The sequence below is a fragment of the Cuculus canorus genome, chromosome 8 (assembly GCF_017976375.1).
Source record: "Cuculus canorus isolate bCucCan1 chromosome 8, bCucCan1.pri, whole genome shotgun sequence".
In the NCBI taxonomy this organism is placed as follows: domain Eukaryota; kingdom Metazoa; phylum Chordata; class Aves; order Cuculiformes; family Cuculidae; genus Cuculus; species Cuculus canorus.
This window is the reverse complement of record NC_071408.1, coordinates 20,118,549-20,134,185: the sequence shown is the minus strand read 5'-3', so window position 1 is coordinate 20,134,185 and position 15,637 is coordinate 20,118,549. Positions and strand designations below refer to the sequence as shown.

The 15,637-nt window shown below is 37.8% G+C and overlaps 1 protein-coding gene across 2 annotated transcripts in view; it reads left to right on the top strand.

Annotated features, from left to right (window-relative positions):
* Positions 1-15,637, top strand: part of HOOK1 (hook microtubule tethering protein 1) — a 31,828-nt gene that overhangs the window by 1,468 nt on the left and 14,723 nt on the right. Inside the window, exons 2-10 of one of the 2 annotated variants that reach the window (XM_054072954.1) lie at positions 4,190-4,275; positions 6,731-6,803; positions 7,115-7,165; positions 8,800-8,932; positions 9,423-9,490; positions 10,439-10,501; positions 11,153-11,236; positions 13,979-14,145; positions 14,790-14,930. In XM_054072954.1, the coding sequence (XP_053928929.1) occupies positions 4,190-4,275; positions 6,731-6,803; positions 7,115-7,165; positions 8,800-8,932; positions 9,423-9,490; positions 10,439-10,501; positions 11,153-11,236; positions 13,979-14,145; positions 14,790-14,930 (866 nt within the window). Of the gene's footprint in view, positions 1-4,189; positions 4,276-6,730; positions 6,804-7,057; positions 7,166-8,799; positions 8,933-9,422; positions 9,491-10,438; positions 10,502-11,152; positions 11,237-13,978; positions 14,146-14,789; positions 14,931-15,637 lie in introns of those variants that run through there. The other variant, XM_054072955.1, reaches the window with a different exon arrangement.

Here is a 15,637-nt window from a genome sequence, read left to right as displayed (position 1 = left end):
GTTCTAAAGGTTTCTCAGTTGATTTACGTATTGATATAGCGAAGACATGCACATGATTTTCTATATTCTTCTGCCAGATCTAAAATATTTTTTTTTATTTTAGCGAATTCCATATTAGAAAATATGTGTTGTCCAGAGAATAAAGAGAAAATGTGAATAAAAATGTTATCTATTGATTCTGGAACCTGGGTGTCATTGAAATCAAAGTTTTGAGGGTGTTTCAGGAAGAAAGCATAATAGAGTTAGATTAAACCTATGTATATGATTTTCCAAGGAAAATTAATTTAAGTAATATGTGTTAAGGTTGAACTTGCAAGTCTGATGCAGGAGCAGTTCTCTAAGTCAGAAGGACAAGCTTTTCTTAATGTATGTGAAGTGTAACAATATTTTCCACCTCTGTGTAGGAGTGGAGCGATAATACTAGCAGCAGTAGGCCTAGTGATGCGATACTGTCTTCTGTGTTTAGGTGCCGTTACAGTAAGTATTTACTGGAGTAGAACAAAAGTTTCTTGAGTGTCTTTTTAGTGTGGTACTGCTCTGAGGCTGCTTCTGTCTGTCTTTGAACTAGAGACTCGATGGATAGTGGCACCTTAAATAGAAAGCTTATTCCACAGTAGATGTACCACTGTTGGACAATATTAACTACCCAGTGGCTGAGTTGTTCTAGTGATATTCTGGGATTAAGAATGGGAATGTTTGTTGTTACTTTAAGAGCTCTCTGACTGACTCTGTAAAACTTCTGTCCTTAGTATGGATAATCTGGGTAAAAAATGGAGAACGTCAGCCCTGCGTTGTTGGGATGAAATTGAGGGCATGCCTTCCCCAGAGTTGGATGGGTTGATTTCTGCTGAGTGATGTGAACCCTTCTTTCATGTACAGCTGTTTGGTGGCAGAGCCTTCAGCAGATACAGAGAAAAGGCCTAACAGTGTTAGGTGCTACAAATTAAATTTTCAGATGTCTATTGTGAGGATAATTGGTGTATGCTTGTGAGAAAAATACTTCCTTCTCTTGTAGCAGCAAGTGCGTTTAAGCTGAATTAATGAAATGGTTTTCAGCACTATTAGCAGCATGCCCTTGAAGCTATTTTTAGTAAAACTAATCAAATTTGGAAGAAAAGAGTACTGCTACAGTCCTGAAGCCTCTGGCTGCTTCTACCAACCTCCTCCCCACACCAACCACAGTTGGTTTTGCAAGTACAGTAAAAACGGGTTTTGAGGAACTGATTGGGCTGGTTTGGGGTTTGGAGAACCCATCATTAGCAATTATACTCTCATGTCCTTTTAGGCAGTTATAAACTCTTTAATATATGGAGAAATAAAGACACTCAGTCTTGCTTTTTGCTTAATTTTAATCTGCTGGTTTTATTCTGTGAGATATCGGTATACATGAAGCAGTGTTGCATGTCGCAGGGTTTTCTGAGGCTTTGTTTACCTGCTCTAACAGGCTTAGGTGAAATGGTGGTACCTGCACTTAGCAATTGCTTTGATATCCGAGGGGGTATAAGCGAGTGGCAGCATCACAATGTTGTTCTATAAAACTGAATTCTGGCATGCTTGGTCTTGACTCATAAGCTTGCGTGCCTGTTCTCGCGTTGGCATTAAGGCTACTATAGCATTAAAACAGTGCTGCCAATCACAGCTGCTTCAGTTCATGTTGTTCTACTTAATCTTTTATGTAACCTACAAGGGATTACCGACTTCTCACTTGCTGTAACATGGGATTTAAAAAATACTTTTTAATTGAAAAACAAATTTTAAAAGCCTTGCTCAGCATATTTTTCTCTACTTGGCTTGACTAGGCTCTTTTTGAAGCAAGCAAACAAATATTGGGAGTATATGGTCACTCTTTATAAATATAGAATGGACAACAACAACTGCCTGTAATTGTCACAGCTGGAAACTGCTTTTCTGCCACTCTGGTTTAAGTAACCCGTTTCCCAAACACACTGACAAGGTCATTCACCAGTGACCTCTGAGGAAGCTTACATTTCACAAGGTGTTTGGGCAAGCCCTCTTGCAGATGGACAGGTTATTTAGGTCATTATAAACATAGTAAGCTTAGGAAGTCAATTTTTGCAGTGGGCAGAGATTATAAGGATATGTTCTTGCTTCCATTCTATTCCACGTATACATCTTTTAGTAGTATTAACTTTCCCCTTTCTGTTTTATTTATTGTTATGAAGAAGGCTGAATTTAACAGAGTTGCTGATGAGCTTTTATTTCCTCGCGTAACCATGCGATGAACTGACACGAGTGTGGAAACAGCTGTCTCGCATAGTATAGTTAGCTCCAAGCCGATTATTTTGGGGGGAATAAAATATTGCAACTCCTAATAAATAATTGTCAAAACATTAGATATGAGCTTGACTGTAGTTTAGAAAAAATACGCAATATCAAAATGGAGAAGTATTTTTAACATTGAGGTAATCCTGTCCAACCAAGAGTAGATGCAGGAAAGCCAGAAAACTTGGAGGAAAAAATGACCACCATCATGGAAAGCGTGGAAGAGCTTCCATATGAGAAATGGCTGAATAAATGAGGACTCTTGATCTTGGGGAAAAACAGTGTGAGAGGAGATCGTTATGACAAGGGTCAATATAGACTTGAGCTCCTGGAAGAGGCAAGTGGGGTAGTCTTCACCATCTGTGCAAGAAGCAGGGGAGGTGAAGCTAGCGGGTGACAAACTGACAAGGGGGTATCCTGCAGAATCTGTGGATGATGAGTTTGTGCCTGGAATAAAACTTCATTGAGGACTGTTACACACAGATATACTTACTTTCTGTCTCTGGGTTTCTCCAGGACATAAATTCCCGGAGTCTGATGGAGTGTTTTGCAGAGTTTTCTGTCACTTTTGCAGTCTGTGGAGTGACCTGAGGACCTGGGTACCTTTGTGTTTTTGAGGCTTCATGCATGCAGCAATTGGAATTACAGGCAGAAATTAGCAGAGCAGCAGAAGACCTGCCTATGAATGTGTAATAAACTGGTATTATATCTCAGGTTGATTATGGAGTTCTTGGTTATTGTGCGTAGAGCTGTCTCCTGGGTACATCCTTATTGCAGTGTTCTGTAAGGATGCAGACTTGTCAAGGGTATCGTGTCATTTGAGTTGCTTTTGGAGAGGCTACCTGCAATACACTAGAGCTGTTAAATTTTATTCTTTAGGATGGACTTGCATCTTGTTTGTATAGCTCTATTACAAAGGGACATTAATTGTACTTGTTCCTGGGAGCACCAGTTAGGATGCAAAAGATTGCATATAACAACTCATATAAAATAGATCAGGCAACTTATTATAAAGTGCTTCCATGTATAATCTGGTTTTGTAGTACAGGAGAAGAGTGAAAACCGGTACTTTATTGCTTAATCTTTACAAAGGAATATGTAGGTGGAGTAAAACTGCATCCTGTTCTTTATTTAAACAGTGTTTAAACAACACTGTTATTTACAAAGGTATTGTGATACTTGGAAAATAATGGGAAAACATGTTAAATACAAATACCAGGAATAATATATGAATAAAATATTTTTATCAGAAAAATACGTATAACTCCAGGTTATATTAAAGTTTCTTGGGTTTATAGCAGTGTGTTGAAGTTGCATATTTAAATAGGAACATCTTTAGAGTAATTTTGGAATTCTTGAATTGCAAGAAAACATGTTGCCAACTCACAAGACTTGAAATGCTTCAGTCTTTTTCAGTTATCTTCATATCCTTAAAGTGTGCAGTAGCTCTCAGACTCTCTTCTTAGTCCCCAGATAATTTCAGGGATCTCTGTTGGTGTCAAGATTTCTATTACTAAATGCTTGTAGTAAAAGACTGGAATTTCTCCCTCCTCCCCCTCCCCCCCCCCCTCAAATTTTGCCCCTTTTTCTGATAACATTTTTTGTTTAGGTAACTATGAGTCTAAAACTAAGCACTCCAACATAATTTGAGGGCTAGATAAATATGACTGTTGTTTCCAAGTTAGTATTATGTAACTTGTTTTACAATAGACAGATTAGCATGAAAAAGCAAAGCACAATAACACTAACTTTTTAAGCTACTAGTCATAATCAGTGGTCACAACTATTGGGACAATTGGGTTGGCTCAAAAATGAAATAGTTCAAAAAGGATTTCATCTGCCTCAAATAGAAAGGGTGCAAATTTCCTGTATTGAGCAAGAAGGCCAATGTTTTTCCCTCTTCTAGTTGCAGACGTTCAATACTGCTGCGCCTTGCAGAGATGTTCAGGACTTGACTAATGGGGTTGCCATGGCACAGGTGCTTCACCAAATGTAAGTTGATACACAAGTCTGAAGAAGTATTTAATTTCTTGAGGTCTTTGTTTGACATGCATCGTTACTTTTTCCCACCCAAAGGTTTTTGATAAAGTAGACAGACTATACAGTGTATAGCAGAAGATAAAATATACCTAGATATTGTTGTTTTGAGGATGATATAATAGTTGAGTAATGTGGTAGAATGGAGAAGGTGATGAGATATTCAAATACTGCAATTCATGCTTAAGGGTACTTGCACAAGGATGATTTGATCTTTTTCATTTTTCCCATCAACACTATTTACATGGATATCTGTGCTTCAGACAGTGTGTTTCTCTTTGGAATGAAGAGCTAAAAGTTCAAAAGGCATGTCTTTGTGCTTTCTTCCTCTTGGGATTGCTCAATTTATTTAGATTTAAGTTCTAGGAATTAAATGATAACTTACTATTTGTGTGGAAAAAAGAATCATCAAACTTCAATGGCAGTTTTATTACTAAAACATAATGGTAGGCTATCAAAAGCAAAATTATTCCAGTTTGATTGGTACAATAACAAAGGGTACTGGATTGGATGACACACTAGGTTTGAAATTTATAGTTACTTCCAAGGGTTGTAGCACGAGTCTTATTCGAAGAGTATCATGCTACAAGTCATTACTGCAATTTTATTGTTGTTGTTGGCTCAGATAATAAAGAAGTCTGAATTACTGTCTCCTGCTCAAGCGACATTTTTGTGTAGTTAGAAATTACTTAAAATGAACAGAACCACGACCCCTGAACAAACAAACCAACACAAAAAAAATCCCAAACCTCAACCCCAGAATCCTCCTGAAAAGATTTTAAATTTGCTATATAAAGAGAGAGCTCACCCTTTTTCTGTGGCATGGCAAAAATTTATTTAGGATTGCTTAGTGAAGATTCATGGGGGTTCACTTACCATGTATTTGTGCTACTGAGCTTTGGGCAAACTTCTTTACAACCAAGTTGGTTGATATGCAAATGAGGGTAATAGGATCATAGAATGAGTTGGGTTGGACCTTTAAAGGTCATCTAGTCTAACCCCCCTGTAGTGAGCAGGGACACCTTCAGCTATGTCAGGTTGCTCAGAGCCCCATCCAACCTGACCTTGAACTTCTCCAGGGATTAGGGTTTCTACCACCTCGCTGGGCAACTTGTTACAGTGTTTCACTATGTTCATTGTGAAAAATCTCTTCCTTATGTCTAGTCTAAATCTACTTTTTTTTTTTTTTTTTTTTTTTTTACTTTAAACCATTACCACTTGTTCTCTTGCAACAGGACCTGCTAAAAAAGTTTGTCCCTATCTTATAGCCCCCACTTTACATATTAAATGGCCATAATAAGGTCTCTCTGCAGCCTTCTCCGGGCTCAACAACTCCAATTCTCTCAGCTTTTCTACATTGGAGAGGTGTTCCATCCCTCTGATCATTTTTTGTGGCCCTCTTCTGGACCCACTCCAATGGGTCCATGTCTTTCTTATGCTGAGGACTCCAGAACTGGATGCAGTATTTCAGGTGGAGTATCATGAGAGCAGAGTAGAGGATTCTTCTCCCTCAACTTGCTGGCCATGCTTCTTTTGATGCAACCCAGGATGTGGTTGGCTGGGCTGTGAGTGTTGCTGGTCTGTGTGCAGCTTTTTTTTCCACCTATACCCCCAAGTCCTTCTTGGCAGGGCTGTTCTCAATCCCTTCATCCCTCAGCTAGAGGAAGCCAAATCTGGTATGCTAGCAGGCCTGTGGGACTACTCTGTCCCAGCTCAGTACATGCGAAGCTGCTGTGGCTCCATATCCCCAGAAGCAAGGTCCTTCCAGTAGTAATTGTCTTTTATGAGGTGCTTTGAGACCAGTGAATAAACGGTGCAGTGTGAAATTTAAGATATTGCTAGATATGCTGTGATTGTTCTGCGTGACAGCTCAGTTGTGTGTGAACAACTGCCTCAGTAACTCATCCTTATTTATGCTCACAAAGTGACTATATTTCTGCCCAGGGAAGCCGAAGGCATACAAAAAGTACGATGCCAGTAGTTTAAAATGTTGTTGGTTTTTTTCCTTAGTAAATACCTTTGATGAATTGTAGCAAATATTGGAAAATTCAAATCTACGAGAGTAGGGACCAAACTTGATGTTAGCACTAGTCAAAAGAAGATGTTTCTTCACAGCATTATGATCACTTTGTCAGGTATAAAAATTCAGCTTGATAGAGGCCTTTGCATCCTTGTGTTCCTAGCAGTAGCTTGTTCAAGCATGTGCAGAAATTATTCCTGACCTGGAAGGTGGTGTCTTAATTCAGCCAGCGGGAAGGAAGTTTCTTGTGGCATAGGCATAACTTGAAATTTCCAGGAATTCATACCTAATTAGACACTGTAGTCACACATCTGGTGCTTTAATGCTTGGAGTCTGGTATGTTATTTATTTGTGTCTTTATTAGTGTTTAATCATTTAATTTTGTTTCAGAGATGTTGCTTGGTTTGATGCTTCTTGGCTAAATCGCATTAAAGATGATGTTGGTGACAACTGGAGAATAAAGGTATTCAAAACAAAAGTTAATGAAAGTTTGTGGGGCTGAATATTGTGTCTGTCCTGAGAGTACCTAGCAGTCCTTACTCAACAGAATTAGGCTCAGACTTTTTTAGGTTATTTTAAAGGAACTTCACCTCTCTGATAGTTTAAATGCCTTCCAGCATTGTTATATGGGGATTTTCTGTTGTGGTATTTTTATTCCTATCCTTCTCATAAAGCTGCTATGTAAACATTTTATTACAAGATATTATTTTATTTCAGCAAAATTAAGAATTTTAATAAAAGCCTGTACCCTTATCTTTCATCTACAACAATTAGTCCAGTAACCTGAAGAAGATACTGCAAGGAATTATGGACTACTATCATGAGGTATGGAAAAAGTACCAATTCTTTTGTTGTTCTAATCATTAAACGCTATGATTATGATCTTGTTTTGTTAGCAAAGCAATTTATTTTAAGGGCTTTTTTTGGCAGAAAGTGTATGATAATTTTCTGGTTAAGTGGGAGTTCTGAGTGAATATAAAAATAATTTGAGCAGGTGTGTTTTAGATAAGACTCTTGATGTATAACCTGGAAACCATGTCTGTCGTTGCCCAGATGAATGTCATAACAACTGAGCTGCAGAATCCTGTTGACTTTTGCGTGTGCATTCAGATTTGCTCTTGTCTAGTGGAGTTTTAATCCTTGTCTACACAACAGAGCAGGTTCTGCAGACTCAGCTGGAATCCAGGAGTTAAGCTACAAGTTCTCGTAGACATAGCAAGGAGTATAGTTTGTTCTCTCTCATGCAGCTTGAGTATGGTAGCTATAAAATGGTGCTGCATTTTGAGTTCAAACAAAGAAACAAGCGAAAGAGCCCTAAAATTGGTGAATTTTATATGGAGCTTGACTATGCTTATGTAATGAGTATGTTATAGGAAAACTTGCCAGGTCATTGTACGGCTTCCTGGTCTCATCTAGGCTTAGTTGTCATATTAAGTGCCAAGCTCTTCCGTAATGCTAGGACTGAGAATATCTGGCAGGCCCAGGAGTAGAGGTCCTTTAGGCTTATGAGGAGCTTTTTGTAGGACTGGGGAACAACTGATTTTGGAAGCATCTTTAATGCATTTTTTTATTATGTTTTATTATGTTCCCTCATGTCTGAGGTCTAGCACCAGAACTTTTAACTTAGTACCATTAGACTTTGAAAACTTGACATTTTGCTAGAACAGTTTTAATGAGCTCTTACTAAAGTGTATAAATTCATTGCGCTAAAGAATTGCTAGCTATTTTGAGAGTATTTTTTAATGCTGGCTACTTTAGATTAAATTTAGGCCTATTTGGAGAAAAATCTGAGCTGTAAGTATGGTGAAGGTCATTGGCTAGCAGTGGATTGAGTGCCTGTTCCCCCAGCCACACATCCATACTGAGGGGTGGAGACAATTTTGAACGTTCTGTGCCGGCCAGAGAGAGACAGTGTGTGACATCTGGATTTTATGTATGAAACCCTATAATAAATGAGTTGAACATCTGCCTTGTCCAGACCTCTTCAGATTTCCTAATCGTGATACTGCTATCTATATACTCTCTCATAAGCCAGTATTTTTAGTGTGTACCTCCATGTTTAAAGTTTTAAGTCTTTCCCTTCCATACATCTTATAGTAACAAACATTAGTAGACTCTACATTTTCTAAAAGAGAAATTTAGAGTAGATATTAGGAAGACATTTTTTTTCGCTGAGGGTGGTGGAACATGGGAACAGATTGCCCCATTATGTGTAGATGCCCCATCCCTGAAAAAATTCATGGTGAGGTTGGATGGGGCTCTGGGCAACCTGACGTAGTTGAAGATGTCCCCGCTAACTGCAGGGGGTTTGGACTGGATGACCTTCGTGGTCCCTTCCAATCCGAACCCATCTATGATTCTCTGACTCTGTATGGCTTACTGAATCCAGATTCCTATGTGATACTGACTTTACATGTTGACCAAAAGTGGAAGCCCACTTTAACTCAATTGTTTTTCAGTTCTTAGGTCAGCAGATTTCAGAAGAGCTTATTCCAGACCTAAACCAGATATCTGAGAACTCTGATCCCACTGAATTGGGCAGGCTTCTGCAGCTTATTTTAGGTTGCGCAGTCAACTGTGAAAGGAAACAAGGTATGCACTATCTTGATCTGTTCAACAAACAGCAGACTGTCCCAGGTGATTGTTAAGGTAGAAGAGGTACAGTAACTTTTCTTTCTTATGTGTGAAAAAATCTCTGTTGTTAATATGTTGCTTTAGCATGCCCATTCTGAAACTGGAGTTCACTTTAAAACAGAAAATCAGTGGGAGGCTTCTGTGAGTAAAACTCAGACTTTGCTCATGATAGGTTAAAAAAGGTAGTCTGAAGTGTGTGGATTATGCATACTTGTTAAAATATGTACCAAGGCCTAAAACGTACTATTTGTGTGCAAATCAATCCTATATAATCTGCCATATAATAATGTTGGTTAATGGCAGTGCTCTGTATAAAAAGAGTGCTACCTATTTTGAAGAAGCTTAGTAGAAAGTAGTTTCTTCTGGATCTTTCTGCAGACAGTATGAGGTGTTATTCAAGCCATTAAGATGAACATTGTCATGAGTCACTAAAAATTCTTTTTCACAGAACACATACAAACTATCATGACACTTGAAGAGTCTGTTCAGCATGTTGTCATGACTGCCATTCAAGAGGTAAGTAATAATTCATAGCCTAATGCTGTTGTTTGCGAAGTCTGAATATCCATTTGTTGATCTTTGTGAATTTTTTCACCCAAGCAACAGTAAGGGAAGAGTGTGAGTACTTCCCTAAATTCTGTGAGGATCAAGATCAAGAGGGCCGAGACCACAAGTGAAGTGTTTTGAGTTTAGTCTCTTAAGCTTAAATATACAGCTTGTGGAGACAGTAAGTGCTTGAGATTTCCTGTTTCACACAAGAAATGTATCTATTTGCCAATGGCCAATTACACTGGAGACCATTTCTGAAACTTCAGTGCCAGCGCTGTAGTCTCAGACACAAAGTTAGGCTGATTGTAACTGTTTAAGGCTGTGTTGTTCTGACAGACCATTCCAGCCTCTGATATACAAACTCCCAGCAGCATCTTTCCTGTTCTTGTCATCATGTCCTTCTGCTGCGATCTTAATTGGTTCTTGGTTGGATCACCTTTGTGATCTGCTCACAGTATGAGTCTACAGTCACTTGTGTCTGTGAGCTTCAGGACTGTGAAGCAGAGTGTAGAGGGAGGCAAAAACTAAATTCTGACTTGAAGGAAATGTAATATGTAATTGCACCCTCACAAGTGTGATAGCTAGTAAATGATTTGAGTGAAATCCTGTCCTCTGGTTCACTCCATTTGAACTTGTCTAGGGGGTAGCAATAATTTCAAAAGATCACAGATTCATCCAGTAATATATTTCTGCTAACTTGGTTAATCTGAGGAGGAAAAAAAATGTCACCTTATTCTAAATTTGTATAAGTATTTTTAGACTTTTTTATTTTTTTTTTGTTATCGTTAATCTATTTTCATATATTGAAGGGCTATAAGGACGTGGTGGAAAATACAATTGATAGTCAGTAGACAGTGAATTTACAGATATTTAACCTCTAATTTAACCTTCTTTTCCTGTGGCCTCTTTCTGTAGCTCATGAGCAAGGAAATAACGGGCCCATCCACAAGTGATTCATCAAGTGAAATGGAACAGCAGGTACTGATATTTATTGCTGTTGTAGTTTGAGCCTGAATAATAAGTTAGTATCTTGCCACTCCTTAAATGAAGAGGAGAGCAATTATTCTTCTCCGTTTCTAAAAGTAAAAAGAAAAAACCCAAATACCTCAAGAATAAATTGCACTCTTTGACTTCTACCTGCACAAACAACTTGGTCTGTTTTCCACTTGGAGCTGAACTGATTAAGCCATCCTGGTTCACAAAGGACAGAGCAACATACTGTTGTAGGCAGAAAATATACTATCGAAGTAATGCTGTTCTTTTTAGTGCTAATTGAGTGGAAAGTTATGTGCTGAACATTACAGGGTTGCACATGAAATGAAGTTACCTTTAACAGTACCTGCCCATAAGGGAGCATCAATATTTCTATTCTGAGATGAAGGGCATTTGATTTAACAGGGAGGGATTTTGAAATTGTGATGACATGAATGTTTCTTTATTTGTTTTTTGTATGCTTTTAGCCTGAGTTGTGTTGAATCTAGATGTTACTGAGTTGCAGTAATTCACTTAGTATGTGTGGTAGTAATTTAAAATGCAAGTGACATGATCAGAGACATTTTGGAAGCTAGAGCTGTGGGTAGTTTGGATATGGGCCGGAGTGATTGACTGACTATCTTATTTTTTTAATAGCTTAAAAAAGCTTTGGAAGATCTTCAGGAAGCACTAGCAGAAAAAGAAGAATTGGCACAAAGATGTCAAGAGCTAGATTTACAGGTAAGAAACAGTAAGTTGCTCAATTCTTTAATATGTAGTTGTGCTGCTGTTAAGATGCTGGAATTCTGAAGGGCAAGGTGAATTTTGTATTTATTTAAGTTTCTATGGGAATTATTAGCTGTTTTTTATGGAGGTGGGAAGTGATGATTCTATACTCCAAAGTGCAATTACTGGAAATAGTTTTCAGGTGGAAGCATGAGCTGAGACCCTGTGCCAGCCATTAACTCAAAGGGAGTTTGGGCTGCTGGCTTTATCACTAGATCTGAGAGGTTGTGGATGCCCCATCCCTGGAGGTGTTCAAGGCCAGGTTGGCAGCCTGATTTAGTGGGATGTCCCTGTCCATGGCAGGGGGGTTGGAACTAGATGATCTTTAAGGTCCTTTCCAACCCTTACTATACTGTGATCTGCTACCCTTAGGAGAGGGTAGCATCAAAGCAACGTTATCAAGGCTTTAAAAATTGCTCATTTAACTTCTAATCACTGCTTCATCTAGTATTTTACGCTTTAGAAAAGGGAGAGAGGACTTCATAACAATAAACAGGAGCTTGCATTTCGATCAACTTTTTAAAGAAAAAAAAAAAAGAAAAAGAATCCCCTTTTTTTTTTTAGCTCCAAATCTGATTCCTCTTTTATGTCACTGTAATCTGAGTGTAGAAGGAGGTTTACCTGGTAGGGCAGTTCATCTCATATATTTGATTCTGTACAAAGAGAACTTCTGTGTGGCATCTTCTTAGAGGAGATAGAGTGCTGTACTGGCTGTATGAGCCTCTGAAAAAAACCTCTCTGAAACCACAGGCAGGTTTTATATTTCTTGCAGGTAATGGTGACTGAAAAAGAGTACTTATAGTACCTCACAGCCAATTCTCATACCCAGGAAGCTATTATTAGAATTGAATTGATATTTCATTTCCTTTTTTCTTGAGGCAATAGTGAGGCTTCCTGTAAAGAGCAGAGATCTAAAAATGCTTGTGAGCAGAATCTGCAGGAGAAAATTTCTTTTAAATGGGCAAGAGGGTTGATTTGACAGCTGAACTCACAGATTACAGTTGTTAAACTTCAAAAAGTATGTTTGCTATTGGAAAACTCTCATTTCTAGAGGTGCTGTGGTAATAGTTTACTTGGACTTCATGCTTCCATTAGGAGACTTATTATGTCTTACTGGAGAAGTCCTGGTCTTCATCCTGTCTCCCACAGAGTTCTTTTTTTAAATTTCTCAATTAATAATAGGTTAAAGAAAGCCAGTTGCTCATTATGTAGCATGGGCCACACGAAGTCATGGAAGTTGTTTGAGGGGAAGGGCGCTACTGATTATAAACAGATGAGTTAAATGATGCCATAGCTCTTTAATACTGTGATGCATCTTTAAAATATCTCTTCATAATTTGTGTTTACTTTGACATCAATTCTGTTATGTTGAAATAATAGAAAAGAGGATAAAGCTATCAGAAGTAGACTGAGAAAAGATTAAAAACTTGCTCTGCGTTGTGTGACTTTTATTTTTAAGTCTGAGATGAATGTTCTTTGCACAGTATTCTAAAAGTGCACTTGTGGATGTTTAAGGAGTGGCTGAACCTTGAACAGAAAGTGTTTTGTTGAGCAAGGCTTGGATATGCTCTCTGCTCACAGGTGTTTTGTGTACATGTATATAGTAAAGTGACTTCTGGTATATAAAAAGGAGTGAACCTAGAAAGCCAGCACCTAGTGAAATGGTAGATTAATTACTGTTCTGTTTTTTATCTGTTTGATAGACTTTTAAATTATGACCGCAAACTGTTCCTTAATATTGCATACTCTAGGTTGTATCAGATGTTTATTCTAATAATGTCACCATGATATGTTTTTTAATTTTATTTTTTTGAATCCATAATGTTGACTGACGCTTCTCATTTAAACTAATTCTTAATAAATTCACTTGTAAGGTCTCAGTCTTCCTTGATATTTTCCAAGAGTATAAGAAAGGTAGGTTTTCTTTATGATTCAGGAAAACATAACCCAAAAAGCATATTGTCCCTGTTGAAATGCCAGTTAACTAACACATGCTACATGCTCTTATGTTTGACAGGATGTTAAAATTAACAGCTTTCACTAGAAAAACTCTAAAGGTCCTATCCTCTTAATCTTTCCCCGTTTTATGGCTGTTAATATACTTACTGTTTCAATAAAGTGTTGTATACTCATTTGCTTAGCTGTGAACACTTTCAATATCAAACTTGTTTGATTGTTGCAAAAAATGCATGCTCTATATGAAGCTGTCTAGGTTTTTTCTTTTGCGTGTGTGCTTACTGGCTTATGGCGCCTGAAACCGCTTCTTGCGCAACCATTCACTGCTGAGCGCACGGCAGTACTGTGTTAGTGTGCTGGCCAGTGCCATCCTGCTTTTTATGGTGAAGTACAAGCAAGATGGAAAGTACCTTTACACCAGTCCGTAAAAGTTTTTTGTATGACATCCATGGTATCCTTTTTAATGAAAGCACCAGTTTCTCTCCATATCACATTGTCTGCCTTTACTGTGGTTTCAGTTACCCAAATTTGGTCTTTTTTAGGGCGACTTTTCCTTTAGTGCTTCATAACTGTCATACACTAAAGCATCTGTATGCTCCAGTATGCTGTGTAAATTACATTCTAAAATTTCTAAATGCTCAACCTTTTTCATAAACTAATTTGGTGATGTATTGCTGTCTTGCTTTAGTTCTTTCCGGCTGGACGGGTCTTACAATGTTGATGCTGTTTTATCTGCTCTAGGTGACTGCCCTCCAGGATGAAAAAAATAGCTTGATGTCAGAAAATGAGATTATGAATGACAGGCTAGATCAATTAGACGACTCTCTTGATGATCCCAATAGTGTGGTCGCAAAAAAGTATTTTAATGCACAATTGCAGCTGGAACAACTGCAAGAAGAAAACTTCAGGTATGGAATGATCTGTCTCCAAAATTCCTTGCTTGTCACGTCAAGTCTATCCTGAGAATTTCTGATACTCTTTCGGGATTTTCCATCTTAATTTCTTTTTTCATAAAAGCTTTCTAGTGCAGTATAAACTTATTTACAGACAGCCTTTCAAAGGAAAAGCCTTTAAAAAGAAAAGGAAACCATTATTTATTGTGGAAAATATTTCTTTATATTTGCCGTATTGTAGCCATTTGACACATCGGAAAAAGTGGTGGAAAGCAGAAAATGAGTGCAGATTTGATTTGAAGGAGGGAAACAAAACAAAACACCCCTCCAATTTCCCCAAAACCACTATTCCTCAAACACTACCGTATCTCTCAACTGTACTGGTTCTTTTACTTATTAGTCTTTCTCTTTGTGACCACTATAAGAGGGAAAAATACCACTTTTCTTGCTATCCCATGATATTGATATGGTCAATTTGCTGTCTACAATCCATAATGATTTAACAGGGAGACTATAAAATGTTCCATGTTCACAGTACTGTTTTCTTGCTCCTTAAGTTAATAGGTTCCCTTTGTCTTATTTTTAGTAGCTCTAGCACAAAATGAGAAATGTGTAATAATGATGAGTTCTTAACAGAGTTCCTGTTTTTCATCTGGTAGGCTTGAAGCTGCAAAAGATGATTATCGTGTCCATTGTGAAGACCTAGAAAAACAGTTGATTGAACTACAACATAGAAACAATGAACTGACCTCTTTGGCAGAAGAATCTAGAGCCTTGAAAGATGAAAATGATATTCTTAGGTATGTCACAGTGAGAGCTCCCTACACACAACATTAGGAGGCTTTAATGACTACAGGTTTTGTACTTAAGATTTTTTTCTGAGATGTTACTTTTGCATATAGATCTTATCTGAACAAGATCTAAAACAAATGTTGGAAAAGGGCCCTTTGACGAAGCAGAGATGGAGTGCAAGCAATCAGACATAGCCTCTATTGTTTGCATAAGAATAGCAAAAAGGATTTTTTGTGAAGCAAGATTAATGAATACAGAAATTATTAATCTTTATGTGGGATGGAAGGTGGAGTTCTACGAGAATTAAGGTTTTATTCATGTGTGTGCATTCTTTAGGGGAGATTTGTGTTGGCAAGAGGCTGCCTGATGTAGAAAAGCATGTATTTAGCTAGAACTTTGACACAGCATTCTACACTGGCTTTAGGTTAGCAACATGATTAGCAAAGTGACAATGAAATACACAATAACCTTGATGAGAGTATAATTCCAGTTTGTATAAACTCAACTAATACCAGACCACCCAAGAAATATCCAAAGGAAGTCATACTGCAAAAGCAGGCCTGCTATTCATAAAATAGTATGTATAAAACATGGAAAGAAAAGTGCTTTCAGGTGTTTAACTTACAGTGGTTCTTAAACAACATCTGAAACAAATCTTAGCTATAGATTTTTTTCCATAACTTTCTTATACTCTCTTCTGATGATATGACATAGG